A 15,278-nucleotide genomic window follows, 5' to 3' on the forward strand; every position below is an offset into this window, starting at 1 on the left:
GGACACCCATGAGAAGTAGGCAGTTCTGGGCAGGGACAAACTAAGTATATGACATTAGCAACCACAACACAATTCCAAAGTAAATATTAACCCAAAAATGATGAAAACACACACACACACACACACACACACACACACACACACACCATTTACTCATGCATATCACTTGACCTATAGAGCTCAAGTGAAGCCAGTGATACCAAAAACTGACACCCAGCTCTACAATCTAGTACAGCAAATTTCACTTGTCCTACATACCTGAAATGAACACAGTGACATCAGGATCCCACACACAAATCGAAAACTTGGTCACGCAAATTTTGCTTTACCTATATAGCTCAAACAAAGCATACCTACAACTCACAACTAACAGAACTATTATCAAAACCTAACAAGACCAAAGTAACTATAACACACTCTACAATACCCACAAATACAAACTACTAAGTATGAACCTAAAACACCAACACAAACCACAAAATCATAAAAAATTACTCCACCATAAATTTCAAATCCCCACATCTCAGAAATTTATGAACTAGAAAAACACACTACATTTCTTGTAACAATAAAGATAAAAAATACATAAAAATGTATATAATACTCTAAGTCAGCTGATAAATAAATTTAGGCTGGTACACGTCAATTTCATACATTCCGTGCATTGCTTACACTTTGCACATTAAGCCAAGAAAACAAAACTGAAGAAATTTTATAGTAGACGTCATATCACCATACATAGCAGAAACCGATCAATGACTAGTAAATTTCATTGCATGATCCATTCCAACCAAATGAAACACTGACAACATAGCTTTCAATCCAATAACAATATTATGAAAAAGCAATTTCCAAACTGGAAACATATAAGTAGCTAATAACTAACAACATTAAATAACTAACTGACAAGGCAACAAAAACAAATTTCCAAAACACCCAGTAAGACACAGCACCAAGTCCAGTGCTGCACTAACATCACTGACAAACATTTTAGAAATATAAACATTCCATGCTAGAGTGTGCCATCACTTACTCCAACACACCCTCAGTAAACACAATCCACTTAAAGTATGCCATGCTTCAATGACATTACACTTCACAATGCAGTTACCTCACATGTCACAGCCAACAGGTGATATCCCAGCTTTCAACTGTCACCAAGAATTACTGTATGGTGAAGAAGGAGCCGTTACGGACAAAAACTTACATTTACAATTTACAAAATTTCTGCTGTTTGTCAGAAGTTTTATTTCAACGCACAGATTATCAACTAGATTTAAGAACAGGAAGGCCCACGGTGGATCTAATTTATGCTGTAAGGCAACTGCAAGAACAGCACTATGAATATGGAATAGATCTACTAATGACCTTCCTGGACACTGAAAAAGCGTATGATAGTGTATGTAGAAGTAAAGTGTGGAAAGCCCTAGAGAACAGAGGAGTAGAAAAACAGATTATTTGGGGGATAAGGGAAATGTACCATGGAAGTGTGATCTTTGTGAAAGTGGGAGGACAGAGATCAGCTTCTACTGAACAGAAGAATGGCTTGAGGCAGGGAAGCGCACTTTCACCATTACTCTTCATTGTAGTGATAGATGATATAATGAGTACAGTAGCACAAGCAATTGATGAAAGGAAGATGAAAGCTATGGTGTTTGCAGATGATCTGATGATTTGGGGGAATAAGGAGGAGGAAGTACAAGAGCCGTTGGATGTATGGGAACGAACAGTACAAGAATATGGCATGAAATTTAGTATAAGTAAGAGTGAGGTGATTATCACAACAAAAAATAAAGAGAGAGGAACAACTGGAATAACAATTGGTGAGGAATGACTGAGGAGAGTGGAGAGTTTCAAGTACCTAGGAAGCCCGATACAGGAAGATGAAAAAACGACAAGTGGGGGAGAAAAGCAGCACTATTTCAGAAGAGTGTCAGAAGCCTCTCAAATCAGTAAAAAGATTATATACCGGTCATAATACGTCCCAATCCTGACATATGCCAATGAAACCTGTGTTATGAAAGGAAGAGAGAAAATACAAGCTAGTGAGATGAGAAACAATATTGGACTGATAAAGACAGACAGGTTAAGAAAGGAGAGGATCAGAGAGTTAATGAAGGTGGAACCATTACAGGAGGAGATAGAGAAATCAAGGCTGAAAGGGTATGGACACGTTAAGAGAATAGAGAAGGAGGAGATACCCAGGAGGATACACGAGATGGAACTGGATGGAAAGAGACCGAGAGACAGATGGCTGAAAAGAGTAGAGGAATGCGTCCAGAAGAAAGGAGAAGACTGGACCAAGGTGAAGACAGAGAGATGGTAGCAAGACAGAAGATATTGGAGAGGCCTATGTTCCATACAGACCTGGCCAGAGGCTTGAAACTGTCCAAGATGGTGATGATGATGATGATGATTTGTATTCTGTCCTGTGATAGAAGTGGGAAGTGCAAATCATTTTTCCTTCTAGTATTGTATTGCTGAATATCTCTATCAGTTTCTAAATGTTATGGATTGTTGACAACAAACTTCATTAGTAAATAAATGTATTGTGATACTGCAATTAATATTCCCAATTGTTTAAATATATGCCTGCAAGATAAATGTGTCAACTCCATATATAAATCTAATTAGTTTATTTTGGGCAATGAATACCTTTTATCTACGAAAGCAATTATTCCAAAATATTACATGCAGGGCACCAGTGAACGAAAAGAAGCAAAATATATAACTTAGCCCAAATTACTGATTTCTATGTCACCAAAGTTGGCAATCTTTTTTTTTTGTGACAAATATGTGGAACCCAAGCATTTTAGCAGATCTATATGGTTTTTCCAATGTAACTTTTCACCAGTAAGCACTCAAGACATTATTACTTTCAACCACTTTTATTAGTCCTACAACACTCACAGTTGATGGGGTAATTTTGAAAGCATAAAACTAAAACAAATTTTTTAAAGTAAAGAGTTTTCACAATAGTGGTTGTTAATTCTAACAAAATCATTTGCTATTTCCCTGTGGATGCTTCTTTTATCTGCCTGACAAGGAGTGTTGGTCACAATTAAATCATTTGGCCTCCTCTTACATAATATCCTCTTATGCTATATTTCGTCAGTAGCTAAGCTCTGCTATGGGTGCTGGAAAGTTCTGGAATAATTAACACTTTACTGATTCATACCAACTGACTTTAAATCTTTATGCAGATTATTGTTATTCTGCTTACTGGTTTTAATTATCAAAAATTTCATTAATAACTAAACATATTGAGAAGCAGTAGTTAGATTGCCCAGGTACTCAAAAACGCTTCTGCAGGCCATTCTTCATTCTTGAAATAAATTCATGTAGCCATGTATGGAAATGAAACCTGGACAATAAATAGTTTAGACAAGAAGAGACTAGAAGCATTCAAAAGGTGGTGCTACAGCAGAATGCTGAAGATTAGACGGGAAGATCAACAGGAACTGCAAAGTGGCTTAGCAGGTATGACTAGAGGACAAATGTAAGGGTGTAGAGGCATATATCACTAGTGATAAGACAGATACTGTCTACAGTAAAATTAGAGAGACCTTTGGAGAAAAGAGAAGCACTTGTATGAATATCAAGCACTCAGATGGAAACCCAGTTCTACGCAAAGAAGGGAAAGCAGAAAGGTGGAAGGAGTATACACAGGGTCTCTTACGCTATATTTTGTCAGTAGCTAAACTCTGCTATGGGTGCTGGAAAGTTCTGGAATAATGAACACTTTACTGATTCATACCAACTGACTTTAAATCTTTATGCAGATTATTGTTATTCTGCTTACTGGTTTTAATTATCAAAAATGTCATTTATAACTAAACATATTGAGAAGCAGTATGGAAATAAAACATGGACGATAAATAGTGTAGACATGAAGAGAATAAAAGCATGTGAAATGTGATGCTACAGAAGAATGCTGAAGATTAGGGTGATGTACTTGAGGACAACATTATGGAAATGGAAGAGGATGTAGATGAAGATGAAATGGCAGATATGATACTGCATGAAGAGTTTGACAGAACACTGAAAGACCTAAGCCGAAACAAGGCCCCGGGAGTAGACAGCATTTCATTAGAACTACTGATAGCCATGGGAGAGCCAGCCCTGACAAAACTCTACCATCTGGTGAGCAAGATGTATGAGACAGACAAAATACCCTCACTCTTCAAGAAGAATATAATAATTCCAACCCTAAAGAAAGCAGGTGTTGGCAGATGTGAAAATTACCGAACTATCAGTTTAATAAGTCACGGCTGCAAAATATTAACAAGAATTCTTTACAGACAAATGGAAAAACTGGTAGAAGGCAACCTCATCGAAGAACAGTTTTGATTCTGTAGAAACGTTGGAACACGTGAGGCAATACTGACCCAATTACTTATCTTAGAAGATGGATTAAGGAAAGTCTAGCATATGTAGACTTAGAGAAAGATTTTGACAATGTTGACTGGAATAGTCTCTTTCAAATTTTAAACATGGCAGGGGTAAAATACAGGGAGTGAAAGGCTACTTACAATTTCTACAGAAACCAGACGGCAGTTACAAGAGTCGAGGGGCATGAAAGGGAGGCAGTGGTGGGGAAGGGAGTGAGACAGGGTTGTAGCCTATCCCCAATGTTATTCAATCAGTATATTGAGCAAGCAGTAAAGGAAACAAAATAAAAATTTGAAGTAGGAATTAAAACCAATGGAGCAGAAATAAAAACTCTGAAGTACGCCGATGACATTGTAAGTCTGTCAGAGACAGTGAAGGACCTGGAAGAGCATTTGTACGGAATGGACAGTGCCTTGAAAGGAGGATGTAAGATGAACATCAACAAAAGCAAAACGAGGATAATGGAATGTAGTCGAATTGAATCGGGTGATGCTGAGGGAATTAGATTAGGAAATGAGTTAAAGTAGTAAATGAGTTTTGCTGTTTGGGGAGCAAAATAATTGATGATGGTCAACATAGAGAGGATATTAAATGTAGACTAGCAATGGCAAGGAAAGAGTTTCTGCTGAAGAGGATTTTGTTATCATTGAGTATAGCTTTATGCGTCAGGAAGTCGTTTGTGAAAGTATTTGTATGGAGTGTAGCCACGTATGGAAATAAAACATGGACGATAAATAGTGTAGACATGAAGAGAATAAAAGCATGTGAAATGTGATGCTACAGAAGAATGCTGAAGATTAGATGGGTAGATCATGTAACTAATGAGGAGGTACTGAATAGAGCTGGGGAGAAGAGAAATTTGTGGCACAGTTTTACTAGAAGAAGGGATCAGATGATACGACATGTTCTGAGGCTTCAAGGGATCACCAATTTAGTATTGGAGGGCAGCAAGGAGGGTAAGAATCGTAGAGGGAGACCAAGGGATGAATACACTAAGTAGATTCACAAGCATGTAGGTTGCAGTAGGTACTGGGAGATGATGAGGCTTGCACAGGTTAGAGTAGCATGGAGCGCTGCATCAAACCAGTCTCAGGACTGGAGACACAACAACAACAACTTTGAAAATTTTGGCGTGGCTTGATGAGTTACGCGGATAGGATCCCGTATGAGAGAGAATGAAATTAGGCTAAGTGTACTTATTTCGTGTCTGACAAACACAAGAAAAAACAAGAAAGTGTCCGGGAACGACTTACCTGCTTAAGGACGTCGGTATCCTCGTTTTCTCCCATTGCCATGACGATTACATTAAATTTTTATTACACACCACTGTATATCAACATTCAAACGTAGTGCGTTTTGTATCTAAATTTCTCATAACCTAACAGCAGAAGTTACCTCTCATACTCACCATAGATTTTCAACTACATAGACTTCGTTTCGATTGCATTATGAATTTTATTGATATACTTGTTTAATAAAAGCGAGATTGTGTGGACTAACGTTGTTTACTATCTAATGACAACATGATGATGTTCTGGTACTCACTACATAAATTATATTAATAGAGCAGAGCCTACGATAGTGATATGCTGCCCATGCGTACCTTTCTTAATTGCAGTTGTTCGTCTTTAAACATTAAACATTTGCATGATTTATCAGCAGTTTAATCTTTATTTAAAAATCTGTTTCATAGGAGAAAATTTGCGACCATTCGCACAACATCGACGTCCCCAAAAAATTCCATGATCAATAATATCTTTGCATGTTTGTAAACAAAATAACATGTGGCCGTGTGCCGATATCTTGCGATATCTCACTTCTTTTTAGTAATACTGTGAAGATTTTGGACACTACTAGGTCGTAAGTGACTGCTAAAATGAGTTGGGGACATGCAGAATGGGATATAGACTGTGATTCAAAACTGGTCGAAAATTTATTTTCTCGGGTAAGTAAAACAGAAACACCATTAAATCTTTTGTACGTAATGATACAGAAATGTATACGTGTGGTATCTTTCAAAATACCCCAGACCTTAACCTTGAGAAATGAATGGTATTGCCAAAGCAGAAAACTTGCACCTTGCTTTCATTTTGTTATGTAAAAGTATCCATTTAATACAAATTAAGTCTAGGTTACTAATAATGATTATAGTGCGTTGCAATGAGAACCCTAGTGATGACAGCAATATACTGGTGCGCATTTCATGCGTGAAGTTTCCCTTATATGTGTTACATATTGATAAAAGAAACGCGATTGGATGAAATCGCAGTGCATTAAAGAAAAAGAATGAGGAAAATATCAATGAGACGACAGCCACTTATCAGGTTGCTCAAACACTTTGCTTGTCTTATGTAGGTATTTGATGAGCCACTTGTAACTGACATGGTATGCATACAGTATGCTGCCTGAACTTGTTTGTGGGGAGCTCAATCAGGGGGATGCTAACCTAATTGTCAATTAACAGGTCATGTGTTCAGAGTGAAATGGATATCAAAATTAATATTATCATAGACGTAGTGGGATAGTGCTGTTATTGATTATTATTATGATCCAGAAACAGAGCCTAGTTATCTGCCACAAGAATCATAGAAAGTAGAAATAGCTGGCTGTTGATAGTTGTTATAAGGAAAATGGAAAATACTAGGCCTATATTTGAGTCATGCTTTTTAATGCAACCTGTTGGACTGCCTGCCTTGAAATCTAATTCATGTGAAACATCACAGTAGAAAAATTTTCTTTGGGCTACATTATCTCACCACACAGTCAATCTCTGTAACAGAATAAACTACTAGAGGGAGGGGATAGGCATAATAGTCACCCATTGTAGTGCACCAAATGTAAGTAAATGTTCTGGTTCTGTGCACAAAAACTACAGCTCACCATATTTAAAGAAAGGAATATCATATCTTTTTGAACACATGAAATGTGGAAAATATCAGAAATTTCAGTTTTTAAAATTTTGATTCAATCATATGTCAAGACTTGACCTATTTGCTCTGATAATGATAAATAACAACAACAGTAATTATTATTTTTTGTTTTTATGGTGTTAGTTATATAGCTGTGAATGCTCCTCAGACTAATGTGAGGGTTGTGTCCCTCTTTGAGTGACTGAGTCGAGTGTGTTAAAGCAGAATGTGGAAAACTACTCGGGGAAGAGGGGTGTTCACACATGTTCACATCGTACGCAGGATGTTTTGCATGTCATTGCTTTTGGTAAAAGGCTACTTGCATGACTAAATTCCAGAAGCATCCAGTCTGACCAAAACAACAGCCTAACCACACTTTCCCAGTGATTTACTTTGTAATCCCTAGGCCTCTTCTAGAGAGCAAATTTATCCAGAAGACAGAGCTGCAGTATAAATATTGTTACAGTTGAAGATACTATTGGCAAATTATACTACTGAAACTTGGATAATGTTATGTTTTAAAGAAAATGTTTTTTCCCCTCTTTCATCAAAAGATTGTAAGACTCGCTGCAAAATAGGGTGAATGTTTAGTATCCATACAGAATAAATAAAAAGTCGGCAGATTTCTTGTCCATATCACAACTTCAGATGGAAATCATTGAAGTTGAACAGATTCATCTTGAAGAATATACACTAATGTCACAATTCTGTAAGGTGGAATGGCTACAAATCAGTATCAGGAATTAAGTCTCGGACCATAAGATTAATGAATATGGTGATGAATAGCTCTTTAAATTCTGTGCCACCATAGTGGACAAAGAAACACACAAGTTTGTAGTACTGATAATTTATAGGTAGGAAGTATGAGGGTTATTTGGAAAATAAGATCAGACTTCATAAAGACATAAAACATCACAGTTTTTATCAAAAACCTGTTTTTATTTAATTCCGTACATGTTTCTCTATTTTTCTGCATAGTTACTGCGTTGTTTAAACAGTTGTCATAACATTCTACAAGCTTTCATATCCCTAAGTCATACAAATCTGGCACCTATGAGGATAACCAGTCTTTAACTGCTTCTGTAACCTCATCGTTTGTTGTGAAGCACTTGCTGCTGAGATGCACCTTTAGGCAGTGGAACAAGTGAAAATTGCTTGGCTTCAAGTCTGGACTGTATGTTGGATGGACAGTCTGTTCCCATCCAAAATATCTGATTATATTTTTGGCGTGAACAGTAGAATGGGATTTGGTATTATCATGCAGCAACAGAACTCCAGGCATCAGGAGGCCACATCCCTTTTTCTGTGTTGCTCATTGAAGATTAGTCAGGATAGTACAGTAAGCGACTGGGTTTATTGCTGTCCCTTGCTGCATAAACGCGACCAAGAAGACTCTGTGTCTATCCCAAAACATGGTTGTCATAACCTTTTGTGCTGAGATTATACTTTGCCTTGACTTTCACTGTTGTTGTCATGTGAGACCATTCCATTGACTGATGTTTAAATGATGTCATGTGAGGAACACACATCTCATCTCCCTTGTGATAATGTTCTCAAAAAATTGATCCAGACCACAAGCCATTCTTTCCATTTTGTGTTTCTCAGTAAGCAACCTGGGAACCCAACATGTACAGAATTTATGAAATTGCAACTATTCAGAGACAATTTTGTGCCACATTGCTCTACTCACTTTCAGAAATTCCAATGCTAAGGTTGAAATTGTGAATCGTCAGTTTCCACAAATCTGTTTGAGCACCTCTTTGACTAAATTTTCTGAGATCACTGACAGTCAGCTTGATCGCGTTTCATAATGGAAATTTTCCCATCTGTCCTTAAAGCTCTCACCCACTTACACATTTTGCTGTCAATCAACGTGTTGGGGCGGTACACCTCATTCATCTATCAATGAATGTCTGCTGCTGCAATGTTCCTTGCTGTTAAAAACTGCATCACTGACCGTACTTCACAGTCGGAGCCTGATCAGTTGTTTTAAACTTTTTGAACTGACACTGTAAACAGCACACTGCTACAGTAGCAGTGAAAATGGTGTTGTTTAATGGGCAAGAGAAGCCAGGATTTGGCGCAGATGCACATTTCAATGTTACTTACTTACTTACTCCTTGGCGCTACAGCCTTGTAAGGACTTGGCCTCCCAGACAATCTCTGCCCATTCTTCTCTGCTGGCTGCCTTGGCTCTCCATCTTCTAACTCCCATCTTCTCAAGTCCTCCTCCACAGTGTCTAGCCATCTGGTCCTTGGTCTGTCCTTTGTATGGTGTCCACTGGGTTTTCCTTTGAAAACTTTCTTAACTCTGCTGTTCTCCCTCATTCTTTCTACATTTCTCAACCAACTTAGTATATTGCTCTTTATTTCTGTCATGATATCTCATTTGTTTTACAACTCTCTGATATCCTTATTATTTCTGATTCTCCAAAAACCCCTATCATTGACTGTCCCGTAGATTTTCCTAAGTATCTTCCTTTCCCATCTCAGCAACAACTCCTCATCATTTTGTGTCATAGTACAGGTCTCCAAACCATACGTCACCACAGGTCTAACTACTGTACGATACACAGTCAGCTTCAGTTCCTACTAAGGGTCCTTGCTATAAACACTTTAATCAGTGCCAAGTAGCTCCTGTTACCAGCTGCAATCCTTGCATGTATTTCTTCTCTCAAATCATTATTCTCAGTTAACAGTGACACAAGATATTTAAAGCTCTCATTGCAATCATATTCTTTTCCTTTCAAAGTCATGCGTCTTTCTCCTTCACTATATATTTTTCTAGATGTTAACATATACTTGATCTTTGATGGATTAATGGTCAGCCCCATCTCTACACCATATTTTTTCTGCTTTTTCATGCTTTTCTTCCAGGTCCTGTTTCCTCCTGGATAACAAATCAATATCACCCACGTATGCAGGCTCATGAGTCACTCTATTAAATAGTGTTCCTCCAGAGTTGTTGTTTTGTGTCTTTCACATTATGCTCTCCACAAATTCAATGTTTGTGTGACATTTGATTAGCTATGGCAACTCAGAGAACTGCATATTTGGAGAGGGACTGCTCATCACTACAGGTGCGACAACCATGGGGTCTAGGCTGTGTGGAAGGGACTTCTTGGTATGGAATGGGTAGCAGCTGCCGAAGCGTACATGTAGTTGGTGGCTGGTAGGTTTAATGTAGACAGAGAAACTGATGTAGCCATCCTTGAAGTAGAGGACAACATCAGGGAAGGTGGCTTTGTTGGATTGAGGAGAATTAGGTGAAGCAAATGGGGAAGAGTGGACGAGTGTGAGTAGGTTAACCTCACCGTCAGTCCAGACTATGAAGATGTCATCAGTGAATATGAATGAGATGAGGGCTTTGGGTTTCTGGATGGTTAGGGAAAGTTCGTGTAGACAGCCATGAATAGACTGTCATAAGATGGTGCCATGTGGGTGCCCATTGCTTTATCATGGATTTGTTTGTAGGTGACGCCTTCACAGGTGAAGTAATTGTGGGTGAGGTTATAGGTGGTCATGGTAAAAAGGAAGGAGATTGTAGATTTAGAGTCAGTTGGGCATTGGGAAAGATTACTGTAGTGACAAGGCCGTGAGCATTAGGGGTGTTAGTGTAGAGAGAAGTGCCATCAGCAATGATGCACAAGTTTCCGTATAGTAAAGGAACAGGAACTGTGGAGATTCGATGGAGGAAATGGTTTGTGTCGTTAATATAGGATGATAGGTTACAGGTAATAAGTTGAAGCTATTGGTCCCCAAGAGCTGAGAGTCTCTCAATGGTTTGTAGGTGGACGAATATGACAGCTGCCAGGTAGTCCCTGTGGTTCAAAACCACAGTGGTGAACCCTCTGTAAAAATGTACAGGGTATGTAAAAATACGTCAGCAAAAAGGACAGAACAGATGAAGTATAGGGAAAGGAGGTCAAACCTGAGGGAGTAGGGCTGATAGTGAAAAGATAAAAAAAGTAAAATTGAAAGGAAAATACAATGAGGTCAAAAAGAAAAATTAATAAAAATATGATTATGTAGAATACAGGCCAGTAGGTGGATATGTGTGAAGAGAGGGGACAGTTGCGTTAGTATGTGCATGTTGGAATAAGGGAAGAAGAAGAATAAGAAGGGGTGAGGTTGGTAGGTCAAAGTTCAACAAGCTCAAATGGCACAAGAACGTTTGAAAAATAAGACAGAAATATGCAATACTGAGGCAGGAGACATGATCAGTTTAAAGATCTAGGAGTAGCTCTATCCTCCAGTCACTCAGTGTCACCCAGGACTGGAGAAACTGAATCATATTCCCCACCAGAGCCTCAACTACCTCTCATTGTGCCCTAAAATGAGGCATATCCTACCCACTATCCTTTCCATCTCTCCCACAGTAATATTCTGCCGCCCACTCAACCTATGCATTACCTATGTTCATCCCTACTTCACTCCTGCTCCCAACACTTTCCCTCATGTCTCATATTCATATAACAGACCTAGATGCAAGACCTGTTCTGTATGTCCTCCTACTACCACCTACTCCTGTCTGGTCACAGGCATCACCTATCCCATGAAAGACAGGGCTGTGTGTGAAAGGTGTCATGTGATCTACTATTTAAGCTGCAACAACTGTGCTGCATTCTATGTGGGTGTGACAACCAACAAGACATCTGTCCACAAAAATGGCCGCTGACAAACTGTGGCCAGGAGGCAGCTGTACCATGCAGTTGCTGAACATGCTGCCCAACACAAAGTGCTTCACTTGAATGACTCCTTCTCAGCATGTGCCTTTTGCATCCTTCCTACCAACACCATCTTTTCTGAACCTGTACAGGTGGGCCTGTGAACACTCCCTGCAACATATCCTACATTCCCATAGCCCTCTGGCTCAGCCTTCACTAGTGCCAGCCCTTCACTCACATACCCCCTTCCCTGCTCCCTCTGCAGCACTATACAGCCTTCTATTCAACCAACACACACATTAGTCATTTTTTCCTTTTCCGTCCGCCCTCCGAAAACCTCAGGACTGCACCTAGCAGCCCTACCCTGTCTCCACCACATCCCTACATGCTCCCCCAAGAAGCACTTTACCTTCCCCCATCTCTAACCTGTTGTACCTCCCCCTCTTGGCTCCAGTCTCCTCAATAACCCCACCTCCAGATTGCTTCTCTTATCAAGCAAATTGCTGTATGCAGTGGCCTCAGTGGCCAGAGACAATGGAATGTGCGTGTGAGTTGTGCTTGTGTGGATGTGCGAGTGTTTTCTACTTTAGAAGGCCTTTTGGCTAAATTCTCAAATGCATAGAAGTTTTTTTGTTATGCCTGCCCACAATTCAGCATCTCCTCTATACGCAAGCAGCAATCTATCCTTTTCATAATACTGTCATTATTCCATCCTCATTTTTCCCATGTTTGCAATTAAAGTTTTTAATAATGTACTGATTCATTATTGTACAAGTTATTACTCTTCCTATGAATGCATTCTGTTGTTTCATCTAAAGTAACATATTGACATACTCCAACAGTCTTAGTATAATCTCATGATGTTTTTCTAGTTAGTTCCATTAGACATAAAATAAATCAATGGTGTATTTCCTTACAGAATGACCCTGCCAAGAAGAAAAAAAGAAACAAACACAAAAACAAGCAATCTGATTCATTTCTGGGAGCAGCAGCATCAGCTGGGAGATTTGTTAGGGCAAACCCAACAACTGATTACAGAGGCACTAGTTCTTTATATATTAAGTCCAAAGATAATCGTAAGAATAAAAGGAAGTTATTAGCAAAAGATAAGAGTTTGCCAAAGAAAATTAAACTGGATGTACTGAACAATCTGTCTGATGACTCAGCGAGAGTTACCAGCAATGAAAAAATCAGTGTAGATGAAAAAGACCAATCCACATGTCAAAAAACAAGGAAGAGAAAAAGAAAGAAAAATATATCTCTTGGAATGTCAGAAAAATCAAAAAGTTATTCATTACAGAAGAAAATCCATAAAAAATGTAAAGATGTTCACAGTGTTTCCAAACAAATTTGTAATGAAACAGATATGCTTCCTAGCAGTGACTTTGAGAAGTCAGAAAAAAATCACCAAGTCTCAGTTGATTTTGACATTGGCTACACAGAAAAGAATGCACCCAAACCCAAAAATCTAAAAGAAGAAAATTCACAACATGCAGCTGTAACCATAAAATCACAGTCACCATACAAAATTAAGCAATTAAAACAATATCTGAAGAAACATGCTTCATCTCCTATCAACATAACGCCCACACAAACCCCAGCCAATTCTCTGAGGGAAAAAATGATGAATAGACTTAAAGCATCTCATTTTAGGTATGTGTAATTCTTTTTATTAAGATCTCACTTTACAAATAGAATTGAACTTTCCTTTACAAACAAGGTGATTACTGTGTGATAGATTTAAGAATCAGTCAGGTTGTATAACTGATGATCTGGCTGTCCTCTCTTTTGCAGTAGTTTCTGAGTTGTTCTTTGTTACCACACTACTTTCTACAAGAATCTTACACCAAGTGAGGTGGTACAGCAGATATCAAACTAGATTCACATTTGGGAGTATTGGAATTCAAATCCATGTCCAGTCATCCTGTCTAAGTTGTCTGTGGTTTCCTTAATGTAGCGGGTCAGTGCTGTGATGAAGATCTTTGTTTCACAGCTGCCAAATAACTATAGACACAGTTGCAACAATCAGCATAGAAACAAAAACAAAATGGCAGCTGGTCACTCCAAAGGTTAACAGTTATATTATGGGCTGGTTATAATTAAACTTTCACTACATGAGAGGGCCTGCACAAAAAATGCACGGATGTAGGACAATGAAACTTTGTGGAAGCATTTGTAAGGACATGTAGAAGAGAAAGAAACATTTTAATTTCCATATGAGAGGGAAACATTTGTTAATTGCATACCATATTTACATTCCACGTTGCAGGTATTGATCAGTGTAATGACCATCTGCATCACAACAGCCTGGATATGATTTCATAGTCGTTCACAGCACTTTCCAAATGGTGAACCATGGAATGTTTAGCAGTTGGTTATTGGCTTCTTCTTCCAGAAGCAGCTTCCAAATCGCCAGTTAATTCACTCTTCTGAATCAAGTTCTTCAAGCCTGGTGCAGAAGGACCCCTCTCAATATTCCTTTAATGCAGCAATACTTGCAAAGAGCAGCAGCGCTATTGCTGTTGTTTTGATAAAACAGCTTTACAAGTAAAGCCCAGCTCACCTTACTGCAGAGACGCACTGTGGGATGGGTAATAATCAAATGCTTGTTACTTCATTACATTGTTACAAAAAGACTCTTAAATTGTCTGTGCATGCTTTCCACCTACCTTTGCCATCAAAAAGAGACAGAAAACTATTTTTGTGGCCAACCAGAAAGCAATGGATAACATACTGGCCATAACTTCCAGTCTGCAAATCCATATTACTCTTTGTGCTGACAGAAAAAAAATGTTCCTACTTCACATTTATTCAGCGGGACCAGGAAATATAAATATAAATAAAAGTTTTGAGTTTTAACTGATTGATGTATTCTATAAAAGTTCACACATACAAAATATGTCTTAGTACTGTAACTAGTATCCCTATCAGAAACAGCACTATTAACAGTTCAGAGGTGACCTCTATGGGAAGTTCAAAGTAAAATGGTGCATCACCCTGACTTTTAATCACCAAAAGTTAATTGCTCATCTTAAAAGTGGAAAATAATCTCGCTATTTGCTGTGCGGTTTTAGCAGCGTTATGGGTGACACACAAACAGTTATTTCTATGAAATCTAAGCAATCCAGAACAGTACAGTCCTCATGAGTTCACATCCTTCTTTTACCAAAAATGTATTAAAGTCTGCCCAGCTCTAACATCATTTGAGGCACAATACACATGGGTATTTGACTGACATGGACAGTTTGATATCTCAGTGCGAAGTGTCTCCTACCACTGCTTCTCTAGCTGTATTTATATAGGGGCCTGG

General features: G+C 38.5%; 2 protein-coding genes across 4 annotated transcripts in view; one reads left to right on the forward strand and one right to left on the reverse strand.

Annotated features, from left to right (window-relative positions):
• Nucleotides 1-5,794, reverse strand: part of LOC124622147 (zinc finger protein 761-like) — a 164,406-nt gene extending 158,612 nt beyond the window's left edge. For all 3 annotated transcript variants that reach the window (XM_047147782.1, XM_047147781.1, XM_047147784.1), the window contains exon 1: nucleotides 5,646-5,794. In XM_047147782.1, coding sequence (XP_047003738.1) covers nucleotides 5,646-5,687 — 42 coding nt within the window. In that variant the 5' untranslated portion in view covers nucleotides 5,688-5,794. The remainder of the gene's footprint in view (nucleotides 1-5,645) is intronic.
• A 368-nt stretch (nucleotides 5,795-6,162) lies between these two features.
• The window catches only part of LOC124622149 (ribosomal RNA-processing protein 8), a 52,744-nt gene continuing 43,628 nt past the window's right edge, over nucleotides 6,163-15,278 (forward strand). Inside the window, exons 1-2 of the mRNA XM_047147785.1 lie at nucleotides 6,163-6,337; nucleotides 12,888-13,621. Coding sequence (XP_047003741.1) covers nucleotides 6,269-6,337; nucleotides 12,888-13,621 — 803 coding nt within the window. The 5' untranslated portion in view covers nucleotides 6,163-6,268. The remainder of the gene's footprint in view (nucleotides 6,338-12,887; nucleotides 13,622-15,278) is intronic.

Source organism: Schistocerca americana, chromosome 7 (assembly GCF_021461395.2).
Source record: "Schistocerca americana isolate TAMUIC-IGC-003095 chromosome 7, iqSchAmer2.1, whole genome shotgun sequence".
Taxonomy (NCBI): Eukaryota; Metazoa; Arthropoda; class Insecta; order Orthoptera; family Acrididae; genus Schistocerca; species Schistocerca americana.